Source organism: Mauremys mutica, chromosome 11 (assembly GCF_020497125.1).
Source record: "Mauremys mutica isolate MM-2020 ecotype Southern chromosome 11, ASM2049712v1, whole genome shotgun sequence".
NCBI classification, from domain to species: Eukaryota; Metazoa; Chordata; order Testudines; family Geoemydidae; genus Mauremys; species Mauremys mutica.
The window spans coordinates 66619832-66639790 of NC_059082.1; the positions used below are offsets into that span (position 1 = coordinate 66619832).

General features: G+C 40.1%; 1 protein-coding gene across 6 annotated transcripts in view; it reads right to left on the bottom strand.

The window, feature by feature from the left end:
• The window catches only part of SNX29 (sorting nexin 29), a 393141-nt gene that overhangs the window by 365247 nt on the left and 7935 nt on the right, over positions 1–19959 (bottom strand). For all 6 annotated transcript variants that reach the window (XM_044978953.1, XM_044978955.1, XM_044978957.1 and 3 more), the window contains exons 2-5: positions 15582–15646; positions 13741–13793; positions 8560–8684; positions 2096–2276 (exon numbers count right to left, since the gene is read on the bottom strand). In XM_044978953.1, coding sequence (XP_044834888.1) covers positions 2096–2276; positions 8560–8684; positions 13741–13793; positions 15582–15646 — 424 coding nt within the window. The remainder of the gene's footprint in view (positions 1–2095; positions 2277–8559; positions 8685–13740; positions 13794–15581; positions 15647–19959) is intronic.

Sequence of the window (19959 nt, forward strand, 5' to 3'; positions counted from 1 at the left end):
AGTATGCTAATAGACTTCTGTTGCAATACACAGTGGTCCACCAGGGGGAGATGTTTCTCCCCACCTCCTGTATGGAGAAGTCTGTCTCAAAGAATGCTACCTTTGAGTTATCTGCCTTTAACTACAAGGCTAGAGAACATAATTTTCAGCATATATACATATAACTCCTTGCATATTTTCCATATATACATCTCACAATGATTATGACCACTGTGACACAGTCTTTCACTAAAGACCTTGCATGTCATTCTTTCGGTGAATCCAAGGTATCCCTGTACTCCAGGCCCTCTCCCAGTTGGCATCAAGAGGTCCTTGGGTCACACTATCATAACCCTGAATCTACCTCTTTCTTTATTATGTATAGGCACTACCACTGTACAAATATGAGTACTTCCCTTAGACATTTGACAAGATACCAAATAAAAAACTTGAAGGTTAAGTAAAAAACTGGAGGTATTTGTGAAAGATTGGAGGTCTGGAATGTTAACTAGTTAACTAGGAAGGCTAGAAGAAGTCAGAGTAGATGGAAGGAAATCTTTTTCTATGGAATGGAAAAGTGGGTCCCCAACAGCTTACTGCTAGGAATGATCTTGTTTGCTACACCCATAAAGTGATTTAGAAAGGGGAGCAAACTGCTTGATAGTAAAAGGAAATCTTTCTACTGAATTCAACAGGTGTCGGATAAGGCCCAAAATCTATGGATGACAGACACTGGAAGGATAACAGATATTCTTGAGACTCTTCAGCGACAGGAGGATCTAAGCAGACTGGAGAAAAGGACAAAAGTATGTCATATAGAACTGAATGTGATTAAATGTAAAATCAATAACATTACCCACTTCCATAGTGCCTTTCCTCTGATGATTACAAAGTGCACGTTAAATTATTCCTTAACATTTCTATAGCACACTAGACCCTTTTTACAAATAAGTTGAGACACGGTGATTACGTGACTTCCTAGAAGTCTGACAGAGCCCAGAATCCTGAGTCCAAAATCATGAAGACATAACAACAGCCGTACTGGGTCAGACCAATGGTCCATCTAGCCCAGTATCCTGTCTTCTGACAGTGGCCAATGCCAGGCGCTTCAGAGGGAATGAACAGAACAGGCAATCATCAAGTAATCCATCCCCCGTGGCCCATTACCAGCTTCTCGCAAACAGAGGCTGAGGACACCATCCCTGCCCATCCTGGCTAATAATCATCGATGGACCTATTCTCCATGAACTTATCTAGTTCTTTTTTGAACCCTGTTATAATCTTGGCCTTCTCAACATCCTCTGACAAAGTGTTCCACAGGTTGTGTTGTGTGAAGAAATACTTCCTTTTGTTTTTAACCTGCTGCCTATTAATTTTATTTGGTAATCCCTAGTTCTTGTGTTATGAGAAAGAATAAATAACACTTCCTTATTTACTTTCTCCACACCACTCGTGATTTTATAGACCTCTATCCTATTCCCCCTTAGTCATCTCTTTTCCAAGCTGAAAAGTCCAATCTTATTAATCTCTCCTCATATGGAAGCTGTTCCATACCCCTAATCATTTTTATTTCCCTTTTCTGTACCTTTTCCAATTCCAAAATATCTTTTTTGAGATGGGGTAACCAGATGTGCACACAATATTCAAGATGTGGGTGTACCATGCATCTATATAGAGGCCATATATCATATCATCTATCCCTTTCCTAATGATTCTGTTAGCTTTTTTCACTGCTGCTTCACACTGAGTGGATGTTTTCAGAGAACTATCCACAATGACTGCAAGATCTCTTTCTTGAGTAGTAACAACTAATTTAGACCCCATCATTTTATATGTATAGTTGGGATTATGTTTTCCATTGTGCATTATTTCCTATTGTCTGCGCTAGCCACTGAAATTTTTAGAACGCTTTGGATCACAGACTATAAAATAAATTGTATAGTAAACAGTTGTCTACAAAAAATTTAAAACAGCAGTTAAAAGTGTGATACTAAGTGGTTTAACTAAAATAAAATGGACTACTTCATCGACTACTAGTTTCACACATTTTTAAATGCCAGTGCTTAGTCTGCAATTGCATGCATTCCTCCATTATTAAATCATTAAATACAGTTACCTAAGTCGATTTTTATCTGCAAGCAGCATATGGACATATCTTTCCAGAGAATGTTCATTTAATGCACAGCGTAGCCAGGCACGGCCTCTGCCAATATCTGTAGTAATAGTCCTCAGAGAGTAGAAGCGCTGTAGTTCATGTTTATTCAGAACTTCTCTTACGTAGTACCAAAACACTGGCTCTGCAAGATATATTAAGATACAAAAATACACTTAACTCATATGTCTGGTCTATTTTTCTATCTCCCTATCACAAAGTCATTAAAGAGAATACCATTTATATAATTTCTATTCTTACCTCCAAATTTTTATGCCAGTTTTTTCAAATATCATTCTAAAGCCAATATAATTACTATTTCATGCTTAAGAACACACAATAAACTGTCTCCTCTCTATAGGACATGCTATTTTACTAAAACAATACAATTACCTGCTTATGACCTTGAACATAGATGAATCATTTCCCAGCTTGTTGTAACCCTTCAGTTTAGTAGCTTGCCTACTTCTACAGAATTTCTCTGAAGCTATTGACTGTAGATATTTGTGATAAGAATTATCCCTGTAGGATTCCACCTTCACTCTTAAATCTAATATATATTTTAAAAGTCATCCAATTTACCATTTCATTTATAACAGCAGGGCCAAAATTTCATCTGGGGATGCATATTGCTATAGTTTTTAAAAACACACCTATGCTCCAGGATTGATAAATTTTTAACTGGTGTAAGATAACTTAAGTTTGCTGGCAACAAATTCTACTTACTATTAAAAACCTCCCATCAAATTACCGTACTGCAGTTAACTACCATTCTGCTCTATATAAGTTCTTATACTATGCTCAACACTCTGACATCTGACCATTTTCCAGCAGTGCATTAAGCAAAATAATTAACACTTGTCCTCTGTTTGTTCTCTCATCCGGTCCCTAGGGGGGAAGTGGAGTGGTTTTGGGTTTGATTTTTGGTTTTTTTTTGGGGGGGGGGGGTACAAGAGGGGGGAGAATTTGGTTTGTTTTTTTAAATATGCATGTTTCTATCTGTTTATGCTAGAGAAGGCAAGGTCAAATAAATATGCCTTGTACTTGATGTGGAAGGTGGTACAGATTCTGATGGTCATTATTTCCTGGGGGAGTTAATCCCACAATCTTGAACCGGCCCCCAAGAAAGTTCTGAATTAGAGGCAATGACAATACACATGTCAAGAACAGCATATGTGTGTACAATAAAATACTTTTACTATACCACATTTTTTCAATTAAACTCAAGATGTTCTCAAGATACTTTTATGCCAGGTCACATCTTCCTACCTCATCTATTAGCTTAATCCTTGCCATTAAAATATTATTTTAACAAGTTATATGCAGTTTGACAATTACTATTGACCATCAGTACTGCATGAAATATATATATTGCTCAAAAACAAACTATACAGCAATATTAGCATTAGAGTTTTGTGATGACACCAAATGGGCACAATTAGAGAAGACTGAGAAACTTCTAAAGGATCTAATAAAGCTAGACAATTGGCAACATGAAAAAAGATTAAATTCAAGGTAGATCAGTACAAGGAAATGCATATGGGAGAGAACAATTTAAACTACTCCTACACTTTGCTGTTAATTTAGAAGCCATCAACCACTCTGGAGAGAAACATAGGCACCCTTGTTGACAGCTCAATGAAAATCTCTGCTCAATGTAAAATGGTAGTTAAGAACCAAATAAGATTTAGGTTTTTATTAAGAAAAGGATAGCGAAACCTCATACTGCCATTACATAAATTTATAGTAAACCCTCACCTTGAATACTGTGCTCATTTCTGGCCATCCCATCTCTCAAAGGATATGACAGAAACAGAAAAGGTTCAAAGAATGGCAATACAAAAAAAAGCACAAAAGGCATACAATCTCTTCTCACGTTGGAAATTTTTGAACACCTCAATCCTGTCATCTTATTTGTCTCTTCTAAATTAAATAAGTTTAGCTGTTTAACGCAATTAATATTATAGGAAAGGTCAATCAGGCGGTCCTAGTTTCTCTCTGCTAATATAAAAACATTGCAGATGTTCACGCTTTTGAATAGGGATTGCATGCTGAGAGGTAGAGTTATTGTGGGGGCTGTTGGTGGGGTTAGCTGCTTTTTTAGGTTTATTTGCCTCTAATCTGTTAAAAGAAACCTAAAGTGTTAAACAGGCACCTTTTTGATATATTTTTAGAAACCTAAATACAAAAATGAATAAAAATAGAACCATATAACCTTGTGCAACTCAGTACCACAATATATTATTCTAAAAAATTCTTCTTCTTCTTCTTATTCACTCCCTGTGGAGCATAAGGCGCCAACCACTCTCCTCCATTCATTTTGTTCTTGAGCGAGACAGCAGATTTCATCCTACTTCATTCCCATACCTTTCATTTCCTCTTCAATGGTCCTTCGCCACGTCCCCAATGGTCTACCTCTCCTCCTCCTTCCTTGTGGTGTCCATCGTAGGGCAATACGAGGGTGTCTGTCAGCATCCATTCTCAACACATGCCCCAGCCACCTCCATCTTCGTTGTTTGGCTTCATCCACTATATTGTTGATGCCCGTTAATCGGCTCACTTCAACATTGGTGATACGCTGCGGCCAATGTATGTTAAGAATTCGCCTAAGACACCTTCCTTCAAAGCCCCGAAGCCGACTTTCTATCTTCTTGTTGGTCCTCCATGTTTCCGCCGCATAGAGCAACACAGAGCGGACGTTCGACCTGTAGATCTCTACCTTGGTTTTCATTTGCAAGATGGTTGACCTCCAAATATTCTGAAGTCTATAGAATGCATTTGCTGCAAGACCGATTCTGGTAGATATCTCCTTCTGAATATTGCCATCAGCCGATATGTAACTACCAAGATATTTGAAGTCGTTCACCTCCTCCAATTCTACGTCACATAACACTGTCTTCGTCGAGCTGGCTGTTTTTACTTTCATTATTTTGCTCTTACCGGCATGGATATTAAGTCCTACGCACCTTGCTACTCTACCTACTCTATCAGTCTTCTCTTGGAGGTCCGTCTGAGAGCTTGAAATCAGGGCGATGTCATCCGCAAAGTCACAGTCTTCAATATGACCAGAGGGTCCCCAAGCGATCCCTCTTGGCCTATCTTCAGTGGCTTTCCGCATCACCCAATCTGTGACCACAAGAAATAGAATGGGCGAAATAACACACCCTTGTCTAACTCCCGTTCTCACATGGAACCACTCGCTCTGCTGTCCTTCATGGCGAACACAACACTTATTGCCGGCATACATATCTTTGAAGATGTTAATCACTTTCTAAGGGAATCCATATATTTTTAAGATATTCCAGAGAGATGGATGGTGGACACTATCAAATGCCTTCTCGAAATCGAGATAATTAATGAACAGTGGCGAGTTCCATTCAAGAGATTGTTCCATTATCGTACGTAGTACAAATATCTGATCAACGCATCCTCTCCCACTCCTAAATCCTGTTTGTTCTTCCCGTTCTTTGTTCAACTCCACCGTTGCTTGGTCCCAAGCCCAAGATGCGAAAGGAGGAGGGTTGTGCGTTGGGCTGGCAACCCACCACGTAAAAAACAAGCGCTACAGAAACGTCAACCAAATCTTCTAAAAAATTAGGGAAAAAAATTAAAGTGTGAACAAGAAAATCAGCAGTTCCACTAAATGAGATGAAAACATGTAAGAGATATCAACCATAAGAGCTGAGCAGCTGGAGAGCGGCAGCTGCTGGTCAGGAGCCCAGCTCTGAAGGCAGTGCCACCGCCAGCAGCAGCGCAGAAGCAAGGGTGGCATGGTATGGTATTCCCACCCTTATTCCTGTGCTGCTGCTGGTGGAGAGCTGCTTTCAGAGCTGGGCACCCAGCCAACAGCCACCGCCCTCCAGCCGCCCACTTCTGAAGTCAGCGCAGAAGGGTGGCAATACCATGCCCCTCTCACCTCCCGCCAAAAATAACCTTGTGACCCTCCTGCAACTCCCTTTTGGGTCAGGAACCCTCGTTTTGAGAAATGCTGGTCTCCCCAGTGAAATTTATAAGTATAGGGTAAAAGCCCACAAAAGACCAGATTTCTCCGCGGGAGAGGAGGGCGGGGGGGGAGGCACGACCAGATTTCATGGTCCGTGACACATTTTTCATGGCCATGAATTTGGTAGGGCCCTAATAATAGTGAGGAATATAGGAATGCATTTAAATGTCAAAGTATTGTGATCACCAGGAACAGTAATAGGTAACTGGAGAATACAAGATCTTGGATTAGGAGAGGGCAGAACAGCTGCTGAACAAAAGGATGAGATTGTTGATTGGAGGCTGGGGAGGCTATCCACTGAAGAAACTACCAAATGGGAGGAGGGAGAAAGAAGCAAAGCACTCTGCCATCCCAATCCACACTAAACAAAAGGCAACAACAGATATAGAAGAAGCTAGGATTCCACAAAGATTTGAATAAGCAGCTGAACTTTTATTTGTTTATACAGTCTGAATCTCCAAACTGTTTTGAGTTTTGCCCATCACTACCGAGGAAAGAAATGTACAAAGCTATCTATACAAGGATAATTCAGAGAACATACACCATAGTTTCCAAAGAAAGCCAAGTATTTAGGCTTCAAAAAACACATTAATACAAGAGTCCAGAACACCAGCACAACTTATCTTAGCCCATGACCAAGAAGAACAAAATCTGCATTAACTAAATTATAAGAAAAAAATAAGATTAAACTACAAGTTCCTATTGCACTTAACTGTATTTGTAATATGCCACATAACAGTATTATGGAAACTGTAGGTGGAGGTCACAGTAAGTATCATAAATTCCACCAGATAGAAGGATTAAATGTCAAAATATATTACTTCAACACTTGTTACAGTTGAGTGATTTTCAGAAGCTTGATTATGGTCCCTTATAATTAAGGCTACATTTTAGTCACAGATAATTTTAGTAAAAGTCATGGACAGGTCATGGGCAATAAACAAAAATTCCCGGCCCGTGACCTGTCCATGACTTCTACTATATACCCCTGACTAAAAGTTGGGTGCTCTGGGGCAGGGGGCAGCCCAGGGGCACCGTGCAAGTGTTCTGGGGCAGGGGCACGTGGCCCAGGACCCCCACTGCTGCTGGGGGAGGGGGAAGGCTGGCGGGCTCCCTACCAGGCTCCGCATGTCTCTCAGAAGCAGTCAGCATGTCCCTGCAGCCCTTAGGCGGAGGCATGGCCAGGGGGGCTCCACATGCTGCCCCCACCCGAGCGCCCGCTCCGCAGCTCCCATTGGCCAGGAACCGCAGCACGGAGGCAGCGTGCAGAGCTGTCTGGCCACGCCTCCACCTAGGAGCTTGTTGCAGCTTCCGGGGAGCCCCCACAAGGTAAGCACCAACTCCCTGCCTTAGCCCTGAGCCCCCTCCCACGCCCAAATTCCCGCTGCTGCCGGGGAGGGGGACGAGGGGGTGCGGTGGCCCGAGACTGCCCCAGAACTACCCCAGCACTCGAACTGCTCAGGTAGCCCCTGGGCTAGTTTCACTGGCCACTGCAGAAGCACGGAGGTCCCGGAAAGTCATGGAATCTGTGACTTCCATGACATACTCACAGCCTTACTTATAATACCTGGATGAGGAAGGGAAGACAAACAGATCACTGGAGGCCAAGCAAAGGAGATATCATTAAACTGAACTGTTTAAACACCAAGTGTGGATAGATAAATATGGGGGAATGAAGGGAAGAGAAGAAGAGGAGCAGAAAGAAAACAGAGCCCAACACAAAAGCCAAGTGTTCACTAAAAAAAGAAAGTATTTTGACCACAAAAATAAAAAATGGCAAATAAAACTCCACCCAATACAAGCAGCATAAGCTCTGTTTTTAAAATTCCTATTGAGGCTTACTATCTCATGCTCATTGCCATACATTTTGAAAATTAAAACCAGAATAAAATAGGGTTAATAATGGAACAATACCATTACAAAAGCAACATTACAATTATATAATGTTTAGCAATATAACTGTTACCAAATAAAAAGTGCCTTGGAAAGTTCTTACCATAGAATTGTATGGACTGAGAACTCCTGAAAGTCGTGCAAGAGATTGTGGGCTAAAACTGCTATAAAAATGAAATTAAACTTAAAAAAAAAATTCAGAGATTTTATACTGCTATTTACAATCACTTTAAGAAAATAAATTCCAGCATGTACTAAGCTGGTATTAATAGCATCTTGGATTTTGAAACCAATTTTTAGATATTCAAATATTAAACACTCTTCAACATGAATATGTACAACATGCTACATAAAAGAGTGAATTAACAAGCATTTTTATTTTATAATGAGACTTCAGTTAAGTACATTAAAATTAGCTTAGTGTCCGGTTTGTTTTCTTAAACCCAAAAATGAGAGGTTATGTCAATTGCTTACACATAACAAGGATAATATTTTGACATTTTTCAATAGGTCAGTTGGAACAGTGCATTACCTGTTTCTGTTTTGCTGGAGAAACCTGCTGCCTGTTTGATTGCTGCTGCTGTTAATGCTAATCCTCGGCTCCTCTTCAAACCATGCTGTAGTACAGCTTCAAACTGAGCACACAGGCAAGTCACTCTGCAACAGCATATGTGATTAATTAATTAAAGACAATGTGAAAAGAATAAAACATAATTATGTTTAGATTCAGTGGATTTAGACATCTGGAATAAATGCAGAATGTGCAGGTACATGCAGTTCCCTACATGGAAAGTCCTTTACTTATGCCACAAACTGTGGGTCAGGACCTCATAGTGGGTCACAACCCTGTTTTAAGGGGGTCACCAGAGCTAATGTTAGATTTGCTGGGGCCCGGAGCTGAAGCCAACGCCTGAGCCCCACTGCCCAGAGATGAAGCAGACGCCAGAAGGCTTCAGCCCTGGACAGTGGGCTCAGGTTACAGGCCCCTTCACCCAAGGCAGTGGAGCTCGGGGAGCGGGCTCAGGCTTTGATCCCCTCTCCTGGGGTCGTGCAGTAATTTTTGTTGTCAGAAGGGGGTTGCAGTGCAATGAAGTTTGAGAACCACTGATTTATGGTAATCTCTTTAATATGTGAAAGCTCTATAAACCTATTCATATCCACTAGGTTACAGTAACTATATGGAGCCACAGGAAACTGCTTGTTAAAAAAAGTTAACAGCCAATTTAGAAATTGATCTTTACATGTTGGAGTGTTTTTTATATCCCATTCATTTCAGCTCCTCTGTACATAATACAATTACATTTTAAACAGATAAACTTCAAAATTTACAACTACTTCATGATTTTTTGGAATATGTTGACAATGTACAAGTACAAGTTCTAGGGAATTTTACCTCTTTGTTAGTGATACTTTTGATGGTTTTCAGATGTTTTGTAATACATCAAATGCAAAGCTTATTTCTATTTGTGCAACTGGAACAGCGTCAAACCCACAACACATGAAAAAGCTCAATTTTTATGAGAAAAAGCAAGCTACACAAAACTTGTCAGAGTAACATGCATACACCTTCACTTATGTCTACATCTTGATAGCGGCTGAAATTTTAGATTTTAAGTTTTATGTAATTATCTTTAAAACTTATATTGTTCAACACAATCTGCACTGCAAACCTGACTAAGAAAATAACATAAAAATGTATATTGATGCTCCTCAACTATTTTAGGCATTATAAAATGAAGCAAAATCTGCCTAGAAAGTAATTTAGACTTTTTTAAAAAAAATTGATGTCAACCTTGCTACTTGATATTTTAGTAAATTTAACTTATTTTTTAAAATTAAGCCAAAGTCCACTATACTCCATTTCTGAATATGTCATAACAAGTACAGCAAAAGCTTTGTTATCTGGCATGTTGGGAGAATGGAAGGTGGCGGTAAGTCAAAAATTCCGGTTAAGAGGGAGGGAGTTTGGGTGCGTGAGGGAGCTTAGGACTGGGGGTTGGGGTGCAGGAGGAGGAGCGGGCTCTGGGAGGGAGTTTGGGTATGGGAGGGGGCTCAGGGCAGGGTGATGGAGTGCGTGAGGGGTTTTGGCGCGCCAGATCCAGGTGGCGCTCACCTCCGGCATCTCCCTGGAAGCGGCAACATGTCTGGAGAGGCACGGCCAGGTGGCTCTGGGCGCTGCCTCCGCCCTCAGGCGCCAACCCCGCAGCTTCCTTTGGCTGCAGTCCCCAGCCAATGGGAGCTGCAGAGCCAGTGTTGGGCGGGGTGGGGGCAGTGCATGGAGCCCCCATGGCCGTTCTTCCACCTAGGAGCACTGATCACAGCCAATGGGAGGTCGGGGGGTGCCTCTCCAGACATGTTGCTTCTTGCGGGGAGCCATCCGAAATGCTGGTTTATAGAGCTTTCCGGTTTGTAAAATGCCGGATAACACAACTTTTCCTGTATAGTGCTCTCACACTTTGTTTTGCCAAACTATGCATACTGAAGAATGCACTGCAGGCAGCTAGGCAAGGAAAAATAATCTCAACGCAAACATTTGAGAGTTGTTAAGGGACAATATCAGGACTATTATCTTTCATGATTTTGCTTCCTCTCCATCTAATCTATAAACTGGGTTGGACCAAGACAGGAAAGAGCCCACAAACACAGGAGATCAAGAGAACTCTGGCAAGTTTAAAAAGGAACACTCCCTCAAAAAGGGGGCGGTAATTATTTGAGGGAACCAGACAAACACAGGAGACCACAGATAGGGATTTCTGAAGAAGTTAAACCTACCTAATTATCATCAGAACACAGTAAGTTTTTACATGAGACAGACATGCGTGTAGACAGTGTTAAAATCTGTGTTTTCTTCTCAAGCTTTGTTCCTACTATTACATAAATAATACTTTGGTTTTAAGGAGGCAGTCTGATCACCATATATCATTGGTGACAGTAGGGTTAGTTTACGTCTGTGTTTTCCCAGATATTGCCTCTTTTTTGAGCCGCCGTCCTCTGTCTGGGCAAGCCCTGTAACCATGACAGGCTTTTACATAACTTTGGTGAGAAATACTAAGAAAACTTATTTTGCAATACTAATAAAATAACACATTATGGAAAAGATAAAAAAGATGGAATTTTATGAACAAATGTGAATAATTGAGTGTTTTGGTAAAGATAACTGCAATTAATAGGAATTTCAAAGTTTGAACAAAAGAATCCACTTGATTCTTGCAGTTCTAAAAAGCAACAGCTAACAGAGATTCTAGTTCCTCTGATAGGGGAGATATGTCAATCAAATGATTAAAAGCAGATGCATGAAGCAAGAAAACTGAATAATACTGAATATTACTATGAGAAACTGAATTATGTCTCCCAAAATGAAATGGAAACATTTTTCATGCTGCAGTAATAAATTCTATATAGTAATCTATAGAAAAAGCAAAACTATATGAAAAATAATTGCCACTGGAAACTAAAAATGTTTCAATCACGTGTATTTTGTGTGTAGGTAACATATATTATCACAATGATGCGTGCAATATAAGAGAGTCTATATAGAACAAACCAACAACAAAATGGCCCTTTGTTTACTGGACACTGGAGAACTGTGAACAATTAAAAAATCTAGCTATAAAAAAGGCTGAAAGAACATCACTGAAATTAGTAAATCTCGTAAAATTTGCAACCCACATAAGGCCTGGGCTACGCTACAGAGTTAGGTTGACATAAGACAGCTTATGTCAACCTAACTCTTATCAGTGTCTACATTACAATTGTGCTCCCACCGATGTAAGTCACTCACTTCATCAACTTAATAACTCACCACCGCAAAAGATGTAGAGCTTAGTTTGATGTAGTTAGACTCACGCAGTGTCCGTGTAGACCCTGCATTAATACTTACATTGCCTGTTGGCTGTCAGCCAGGCACCAAGCTCACAATTGGAACCCTCCCACCACCCAATCCCCGGGCTGACAGCCAGAGCCAGAGATAAAATTTGAAATAATAGCAGCCATGAAACTGACAAGAATGTGTGTTTCACTGCTAGTAGGCTCCCTACTGTGAAACTGAGCCCTGCACTGGACTCACATCTCAGGCTGTCAGCCCTGTGGCATGGGGGCTCCAGCTGAGAGCCCCATACTCCAACTGTCAATGCTCCACTTCAGTTGGTGCAAGGGCATCTGATGAGAACGTGCACCAGTGGCGGAAAGAGGGCAGTGTGGGCACCAACAGCAAATGTAATTGCTCCAGTGGCTGGCTGTAGGTTCAACCTAACTTCAGTCAACCTAATTTTGTACAGTAGACAAGCCTTAAGTGTGACTTATTCTCTCCTCCAAAAATATTCTCAACCACTGAGCATAGCTCCAAATCACACTGGAAAAATATGTGGTCAGAAATCTCTACATGTAAAATTTTCACTTCCTCTTTAATTAAGACTTAAACTCCCTAACTACAGCCCAAATAGCACGACTGAGCAAGATGAGCATTCTGCCTGATTCAAGAGACTATTTGTGAGTAAACCACGTCATTTTTTGGCTTAGCATTAGGCTTTTTAAATTCCAAATGTCCATGCCTGTCAACATATCAATCCTAAAGGGGATATCCAAACCTCTAATTCTTGACAAAGTGTTTCAGAAATGGAGTAATGTTCCAAAAAGTAGTAGGTTGGGTTGGAAGCTTTTGCTTTGAACCTGGAGATCCCTACTTCTATTTGAACATTACAGTTCACACTCAGGAAGACAGTCCCTGCTTCCAGGAGCTTACACAGTAAGACAAGCAATATATAAAGGGTGAGGGAGAGGTATAATATACACAATAAAAATAAGAATTAACAATTCACAATTGCCATTTTAATTCACTTTCTATGGGGAAAAAAAATCTAGGTATTCAGTGTAGTTTGTAAGAAGCTGATCAATGGATGACAAACTACACTTGAAAAGGCAGCTGAGCGCATAAGGAAGAAGTAGCTGCCATTTCCACCCCTAGTCAGGTACTTTTTTCCAAAGACAGCTGAACTAAGTTCAAGGTTAGTTTACAGAACTGAAATGGGAGTTGGTTTAAGAATTTAGGACAGGCAGCAGTGGAGTTTAATGTATGTTCTGGTAGACTATTAGAATCTTTCAACTGGTCTCTGCTGGCTTCATAAAAAAGACATCAGCCCTAGTAATTAGTTACACTATCAACCTGTTATTCAATGCCATAACCTAATTGACCAACTGGAACCTAAATGACAACAGAAACTAAATAACGATTTTCAATTGGCATTTCTACCATTGAGAAGAGTCAGTTTGTAGCAGGGGGAGAGGAATAGGGAGAAAATGTTTTTGCAGCTAAAGAACATCAGGAGTAAGAAAAAAAACCTTGGGTTTTCATATGTTCATTTTTAATTGGTTAAAATATGAAACCCATAACAGAACAGGGCTAGTTTTAAGACATCTATATAAATACAAGATATACAGTCATTTTAAAAACAGAAGTATTGAGGTAAAAAATAAAGTTCTTCTTTACTTATATCCAGACTTCAGAATTCATCATGTTGCCTTAATCCTGCAAACACCTGTATAGCCCTTTTGTCTGGAATATGATTCATTTGCACCAATATGAGGAAGGCAACCAAGATTTTCTCAAGCATGTTTTTAAGTGGATCAAATACTCTACGGGACCAAATATGTTTTTACTATATCGGCTAAGTAGTAATGATATATAAATTTTAACATGCTCCCTAAAGCTTTTTACCTGCTATCAGAATCTGAAGCAATTTCTTTTCTTCCTCCAAACCGGATTTGACACTGTAATAAATAAGTTTAAATAACACGAGTATTAAGAAACTGAAAATTCTTTAATGCTCTAATTTTAATTTTAAAAACAAACAAAAAAAGATGTTCACTGACTCAGCATGTAAGTTATATTTCAAGCAACATAAAAGCCTAGAAGCAAGGCAGGGCTGTAGAGCAGTGCAGTTACAAACCCGTCCTGCTGTCAGAAAGAATACTTAATCACATTTTAGCATTATGCTCCCTGACAAAACCTCCACAGAGCAAATAGATTCAAACAGCACAGTAGCAGAGTCTAGATGCACTACTAAATTACTGCTGCTTCTGAAGCATTATACCAGACCAGCCAATATCGACCATACATATCATTGATTTATATTGCCACATATAGTTGTCCTTGTACAGCTTCCTTTTAGTTATAAGGACACCAATTAAAAGTTGGGGAAATTAAATATAAAGTTCTGTTTTTCAGCAAAGAAACATTCTGAAAATAAAGACTTTAAAAGTTATTTTTAAAATACTTCTAATAAGTCAAGTAACTTCTCTGTTAACTTGTCTGGAGGATCAAGAATCCAAAACCGATTCCATCAAGATGATGATGTTCTCTATTTCTAAATCCAATTACTAATTCAGGCTTAAATCTGCACACACTTATTGCTTCCAGAAGCAGTATGAACTTCAGTGAGTAGTCACAGAAGCAAACACTATACCCTGTACTGTATCCAGGATTGCACCAAAACTCACAAATAATAATAATTTTGCACTTGGGATGGGAAAGAAAAAAGTGTATCATACCTGCATTGTTTCTATTTAACCTTAAGGGATAAGAGAGGCAAGCAACATTTGAAAATAGCAAAAAAAATCAACATGTATCTGAATTCAAAGTAAATAAGTTACTAATATAAATTGTTTACCGCTATCTCCACTACCGGCACACAGTGCATTATCAAACCTTTCTATCTTTTAGCTGCTAACTGAAAATCTGTCATATTTGGCAGCCCAGATATCAAAAGCATTGCATTTTCCTAGATTATTTTATTAATATAACCAACTTAGAACTTTTTTATTCTAAACTTTCGAAAACTTCCACACATTTTTTAAAGTTGTCAGAGATTGCTCAAAAAAATTTCTGAGTTAAGCTATTAATTATTTAACTTATTTGTGTGTATTTTCTTGTAACATGGTCTCGAGAGTTTTGACATTCAGTTACACAATTAGGGCAGAATTCTCCACTGGACTACTATGCACAGACACAGATCACAGAAGCAGAACCCCATACAGAACACCAAACTTCCCTTCACATTCTACACACAACCCTCCTATATAAGTTGATCATAATAGTCCCTTCTAGCCTTAAAAATATATCAGGTTCTGGGTTTATAACTTTTGAGTGAACAAAATGCCATGTCTATATGGGGCCAGGAGAGTGCATTTTTTAACTCTGTAGGTAAAATGATGTTAAAATCCTAGTGTAGACAAGGTAAATTGTAGTTTTAACAGCATCTTAAGTGGTCAAGGTAAATCCCAGGCTCTCTGCTAGGGTTTACCTCAAGTAGTAAACATGTGTTACAACTATAACTTGCCTTGTCTGTTCTGGGATTTTAATACATTAGGTAACACCCCTTTTTTCCTAGTGAAGTCAAGGCCTGAGAGAACTTCTTAAGAAGTGCAAGTTTCCCCCTATGGAAGAGGGGAGGGAAGAATAATAGCAGCTCTTGACAGGAACGTCAACTCAGCATTTATACACTGCAGAAAGATTTTTAGAATTGGGGCAAACGTGCATTTATTGTTTTGATTTCTTACCTGTTTCACTGCATCCAGTAGCCGCTCTAGAAGAAACTGTCTTTTGGTGTCATTGTTCTGTGATCCTAAAATTCAACACAGCTCTATTATTTTAACAAAACTATATTAGTCCCAATTCTGGAAAACTTTCCTCACATGCACTAGTCATCCCACGGAGGTTAAGGAAGTACTTCTATGAGTAAGAGGATGCAGGATCAGACCTTTGTTTTGTTTTTTAGATACCCTTTATTTAATATGCAGAAACAATGCATCTGATTTTAATAAGTTATTCTTTTTGTGGAATCAACAAAAATTACCCTAGAGTTCTTAAAATATTCAGAACAGTATTAACATAGTCTTCTCTGTGTTAAATGCCAATCGGATAAAGTTAATTACCGGTAGTAAGCAAGCCACTACACATACACATTAATGCACAGGCCACAACATTTAACTTTTTAATCTAAATCATTTCAATATGCAGTGTCAGCTTTCACACCTTGCTTGGATGAACACCTTTTATAAACATGTCTAGCTGCAAGCTTGCTGTTTAATTAGGCTAAGTCACTGAGTTATATGCAGTGTTGTAGCTGTACTGGTTCCAGAATATTAGAGAGACAGGGTGGGTGAGGTAATATCTTTTATTGGACCAACTTCTGTTGAGGAGAGAAAGAAGCTTTTAAGCTTACACAGACCTGAAGAAGGGTTCTGTGTAAGCTCAAAAGCTCATCTCTCTGACCAACAGAAGTTGGTCCAAAAGATATTACCTCACCACCTTATCACTCTAGGCCTTCAGTTAGACCATTTTGTGCCCCCACTTTTCTTCTTGTTGTTGTTCTTCCTCCTCCTCCTCCCATAGAACATTCAGCTTCATATAAAACTCAGACATTTCCCTCATCACCTAGCAAAACCTACTGCCCAAACAACATTGAAGAACTGGAAAAGGTATAAGGGGTGGGAAACATTTCTCTCTTCTTCTTGCAACCCATCACCCTGGAGCACCTATCTCATATGTGTACTATTCCTGCACAAAGCATCTCCAATTTACCCAAGCAGGAGAAGAGATTAGAATTGACCACCATTCATTCTATGGAAGCTGCTCCTCTCCTGCAGAGGAATTTCTAAAACAAGACAAAAGTTGGACTCAAGAAAACACAGGATGCCTGTACCATATGTGAATCGACAGTTAAAGAAAACAAGTATATTTTATTACCTAAATTACTATTATCTAATTACATAAGAGCTTGGTGGTGCTTCATTTGGAAACCACTGCTATTTTCCATTATTAATTTACAGAGGGTTAATTTTAGATTTTGAACTCTGAATCAAGTTGTGCAATCATTATGAGATTTTTTTTTTTAAAAAGAACTCTGTGCACATGAATGGGATACTAGTAGCTCTGGCTAGAGTCAAATTTAGTACAGCTAAATTAGTACACTGTGCAAGCTTCATCAGACAGTTATGCCAATGCACATCAGCTGTGACTTGTATAATCATTTATTATTCCAGTCCTGAGAATTTTTACCAGAGATTCCATCTTTTCTGAATTAAGTCATATTGTACTATGGTTTTATTTATATTTTTAGGGAGTAAGTAATCTGTAGGTCTAAATGTGCCACAACTAATCAAAATCACTTACAAAACTGTACAAGAAAAACATGCCAGTGAGAGTACACTCTTAGTAAAATCCAGCCATAAACAAAACCACCAATTAAACACATGCATGCCCCATGTTGCCTCAGACTCATTCCTTCAACACTCCTATTTCTTTCCAGGTAACTCGGAAAATACGATGAGACACTTATCTTAAAGTCAGCAGTCTCAGGCTATTTCAGAATGAGAGTTTGTAGGAATTTCAACAGGTTAGCAGCTTTCATTCAAATGAAAACAAGTTTTATAATATTAGTTATGTGCAGGAAGGTTGTCTTCAGGGTACAACGCACGTGTTAGTTTTCAAATCCACACCACTCTGCCACCATTATAGCCATTAACATAAAAACTTTGATCACCTAGATACCAAATTGCTGGACAAAACAGAAATTCATAAATATGTAGAACATACCAGATTAAGCTTATCACTGTAGTGCATTCATTCATGCCCGTCACCCCAGTCAGGGTATGGGCCGCCAACAACAGATCTTCAGAGTCCTCTGTCCTGGGCCATTTGCTCTAACTGGTTCCAGGTATAGCCCATTTTTGTGCAATCAGCCTGAAGGTCGCGTCGCCAGGTGTTTCTTGGACAGCCTCTTTTCCGCTTGCCTTGGGGATTCCACCACAATGCCTGTCTGGTGATGTTGGTTGGCTGCTTGCACAGTGCGTGTCCTATCCAGCCCCACCTTCTTCTTCTAATTTCTTCCTCTGCTGGAGGTTGATGAGTCCTCTCCAATAGGTGGATGTTACTGATGGTGTCTGGCCAGCGGATCTGAAGAATCCTTCTAAGGCAGCTATTAATGAAGGTCTGGATCTTCCTAGTGGTTATTTTAGTTGTCCTCCAGGTTTCAGCTCCATACAGTAGGACTGGTTTCACGCTGGAATTGAACAGTCAAATCTTTATTGCCAAAGATAGCTCTCTGGAGCTCCAGATGTTCTTGAGCTGTAGGAAGGCTGCTCTTGCCTTACCAATCCTTGCTTTGATGTCTGCGTCTGTGCCACCCTGCTGGTCGATGATGCTGCCTACGTAGGTGAAGGACTGCACTTCTTCCAGGGGGCTTCCATTCAGTGTGACTGGGTCATTGCTGATGGAGTTAATCTTAAGGATCTTGGTCTTGTCCTTGTGGATGTTGAGGCCGACCTGTGATGACATGGCTGCCACTACGTTGATCTTCTCTTGCATCTGCTGTTTGCTGCGTGAAAGGAGTGCAAGGTCGTCGGCAAAGTCCAGGTCATCAAGCTGGGTCCACAACGTCCACTGAATTCCATTCCTACACTCGTAAGTGGATGTCTTCATAATCCAATCAATGACGAGAAGAAAGAGAAATGGTGACAACAAACATCCTTGTCTGACTCCAGTTCGTACCTGAAAGCTGTTTGTGAGCTGCCCGACATGGATCACTCTACAGTGTATGCCATCATATGAGTTCTTAATCAAGTTGACCACCTTTGCTGGGATGCCATAATGCCGAAGGAGCTTCCAAAGGGTCTCTCGATCCACGCTATCAAACGCTTTCTCATAGTCAACAAAGTTGATATACAACGAGGAGTTCCACTCCATAGACTGCTCGACTATGATGCGGAGCGTTGCTATCTGGTCCGTGCATGATCTATTCTGCCGGAAGCCTGCCTGCTCATCTCGTAGCTGTGGATCGACTACATCCTTCATTCTCTCTAAGAGGACTCGATTGAAGACCTTCCCAGGCACCGACAGAAGTTTGATTCCTCTGTAGTTGGCACAGTTGCTAAGGTCTCCTTTCTTAGGGATTTTGATGATGTATCCCTCTTTCCAGTCTGCCGGAATCGCTTCTTCTTCCCATATCTTCTCAAAAAGGGGGTACAGCATTTCCACTGAAGCATCCAGATCTACTTTCAGGGCCTCTGCTGGAATATCGTCAGGTCCAGCCGCCTTCCTGTTCTTCATCATGGTGATGGCTTTTCTGATCTCGTCTCTGGTTGTCCAATCAATTGCGACAAACCAACTGTAGTGCAGACTCTACTAAAAAACTGAATGGTGTGATACCAGCAAGTCAGCATACAACCATGTATGGATGTGAAATTAAAGCTGAGTCCACACTACAGTTGAAACTGTACTAGTCTCAACCATGGCTGTTGCTAATAATTTTCTTGAGTAGTTTAGATGAGGAGTTTCTAGCAAGAACAATGTTATAAAACCATGGATAGTTTTCAGCAGTTTGATCAGCACAACTTAAAAAAAATTCGTTTCACATTTGTCAGAAAAACTATGATATTGTTGTGTTTGACACGTATATTTTGCAAGAAAAAGGGGTTCACAAAAAGCTAAATTAAAAAAATCCCCCAATAATTTTTAAAACGTAACTCTTTAGTAACATCAGCAACTCAGAGTACAAAAGATTCACAAAGTAAGACTCATCAGTCTAGTTTCATTATCCAAGCAGAGTAAAGCGCAAAAAAATAAACATTTTTCATCTTTTATAAGATTAGTAGCTAGTAATGTTTTTAGAACTATATATTTTTCCCTGATTCTCTTTGAAACAACATATTAAATGTAATATATCAGGGATCGGCAACCTTTGGCACCCTGGCGGGCCGGGCAGGTTTGTTTACCTGCTGCATCCGCAGGTTCAGCCTATCACAGCTCCCACTGGCCGCAGTTTGCCGCTCCAGTCCAACGGGGTCTGCGGGAAGCAGCGTGGGCCGAGGGATGTGCTGGGTACCGCTTCCCACAACCCCCATTGGCCTGGGACGGCAAACCGCGGCCAGTGGAAGC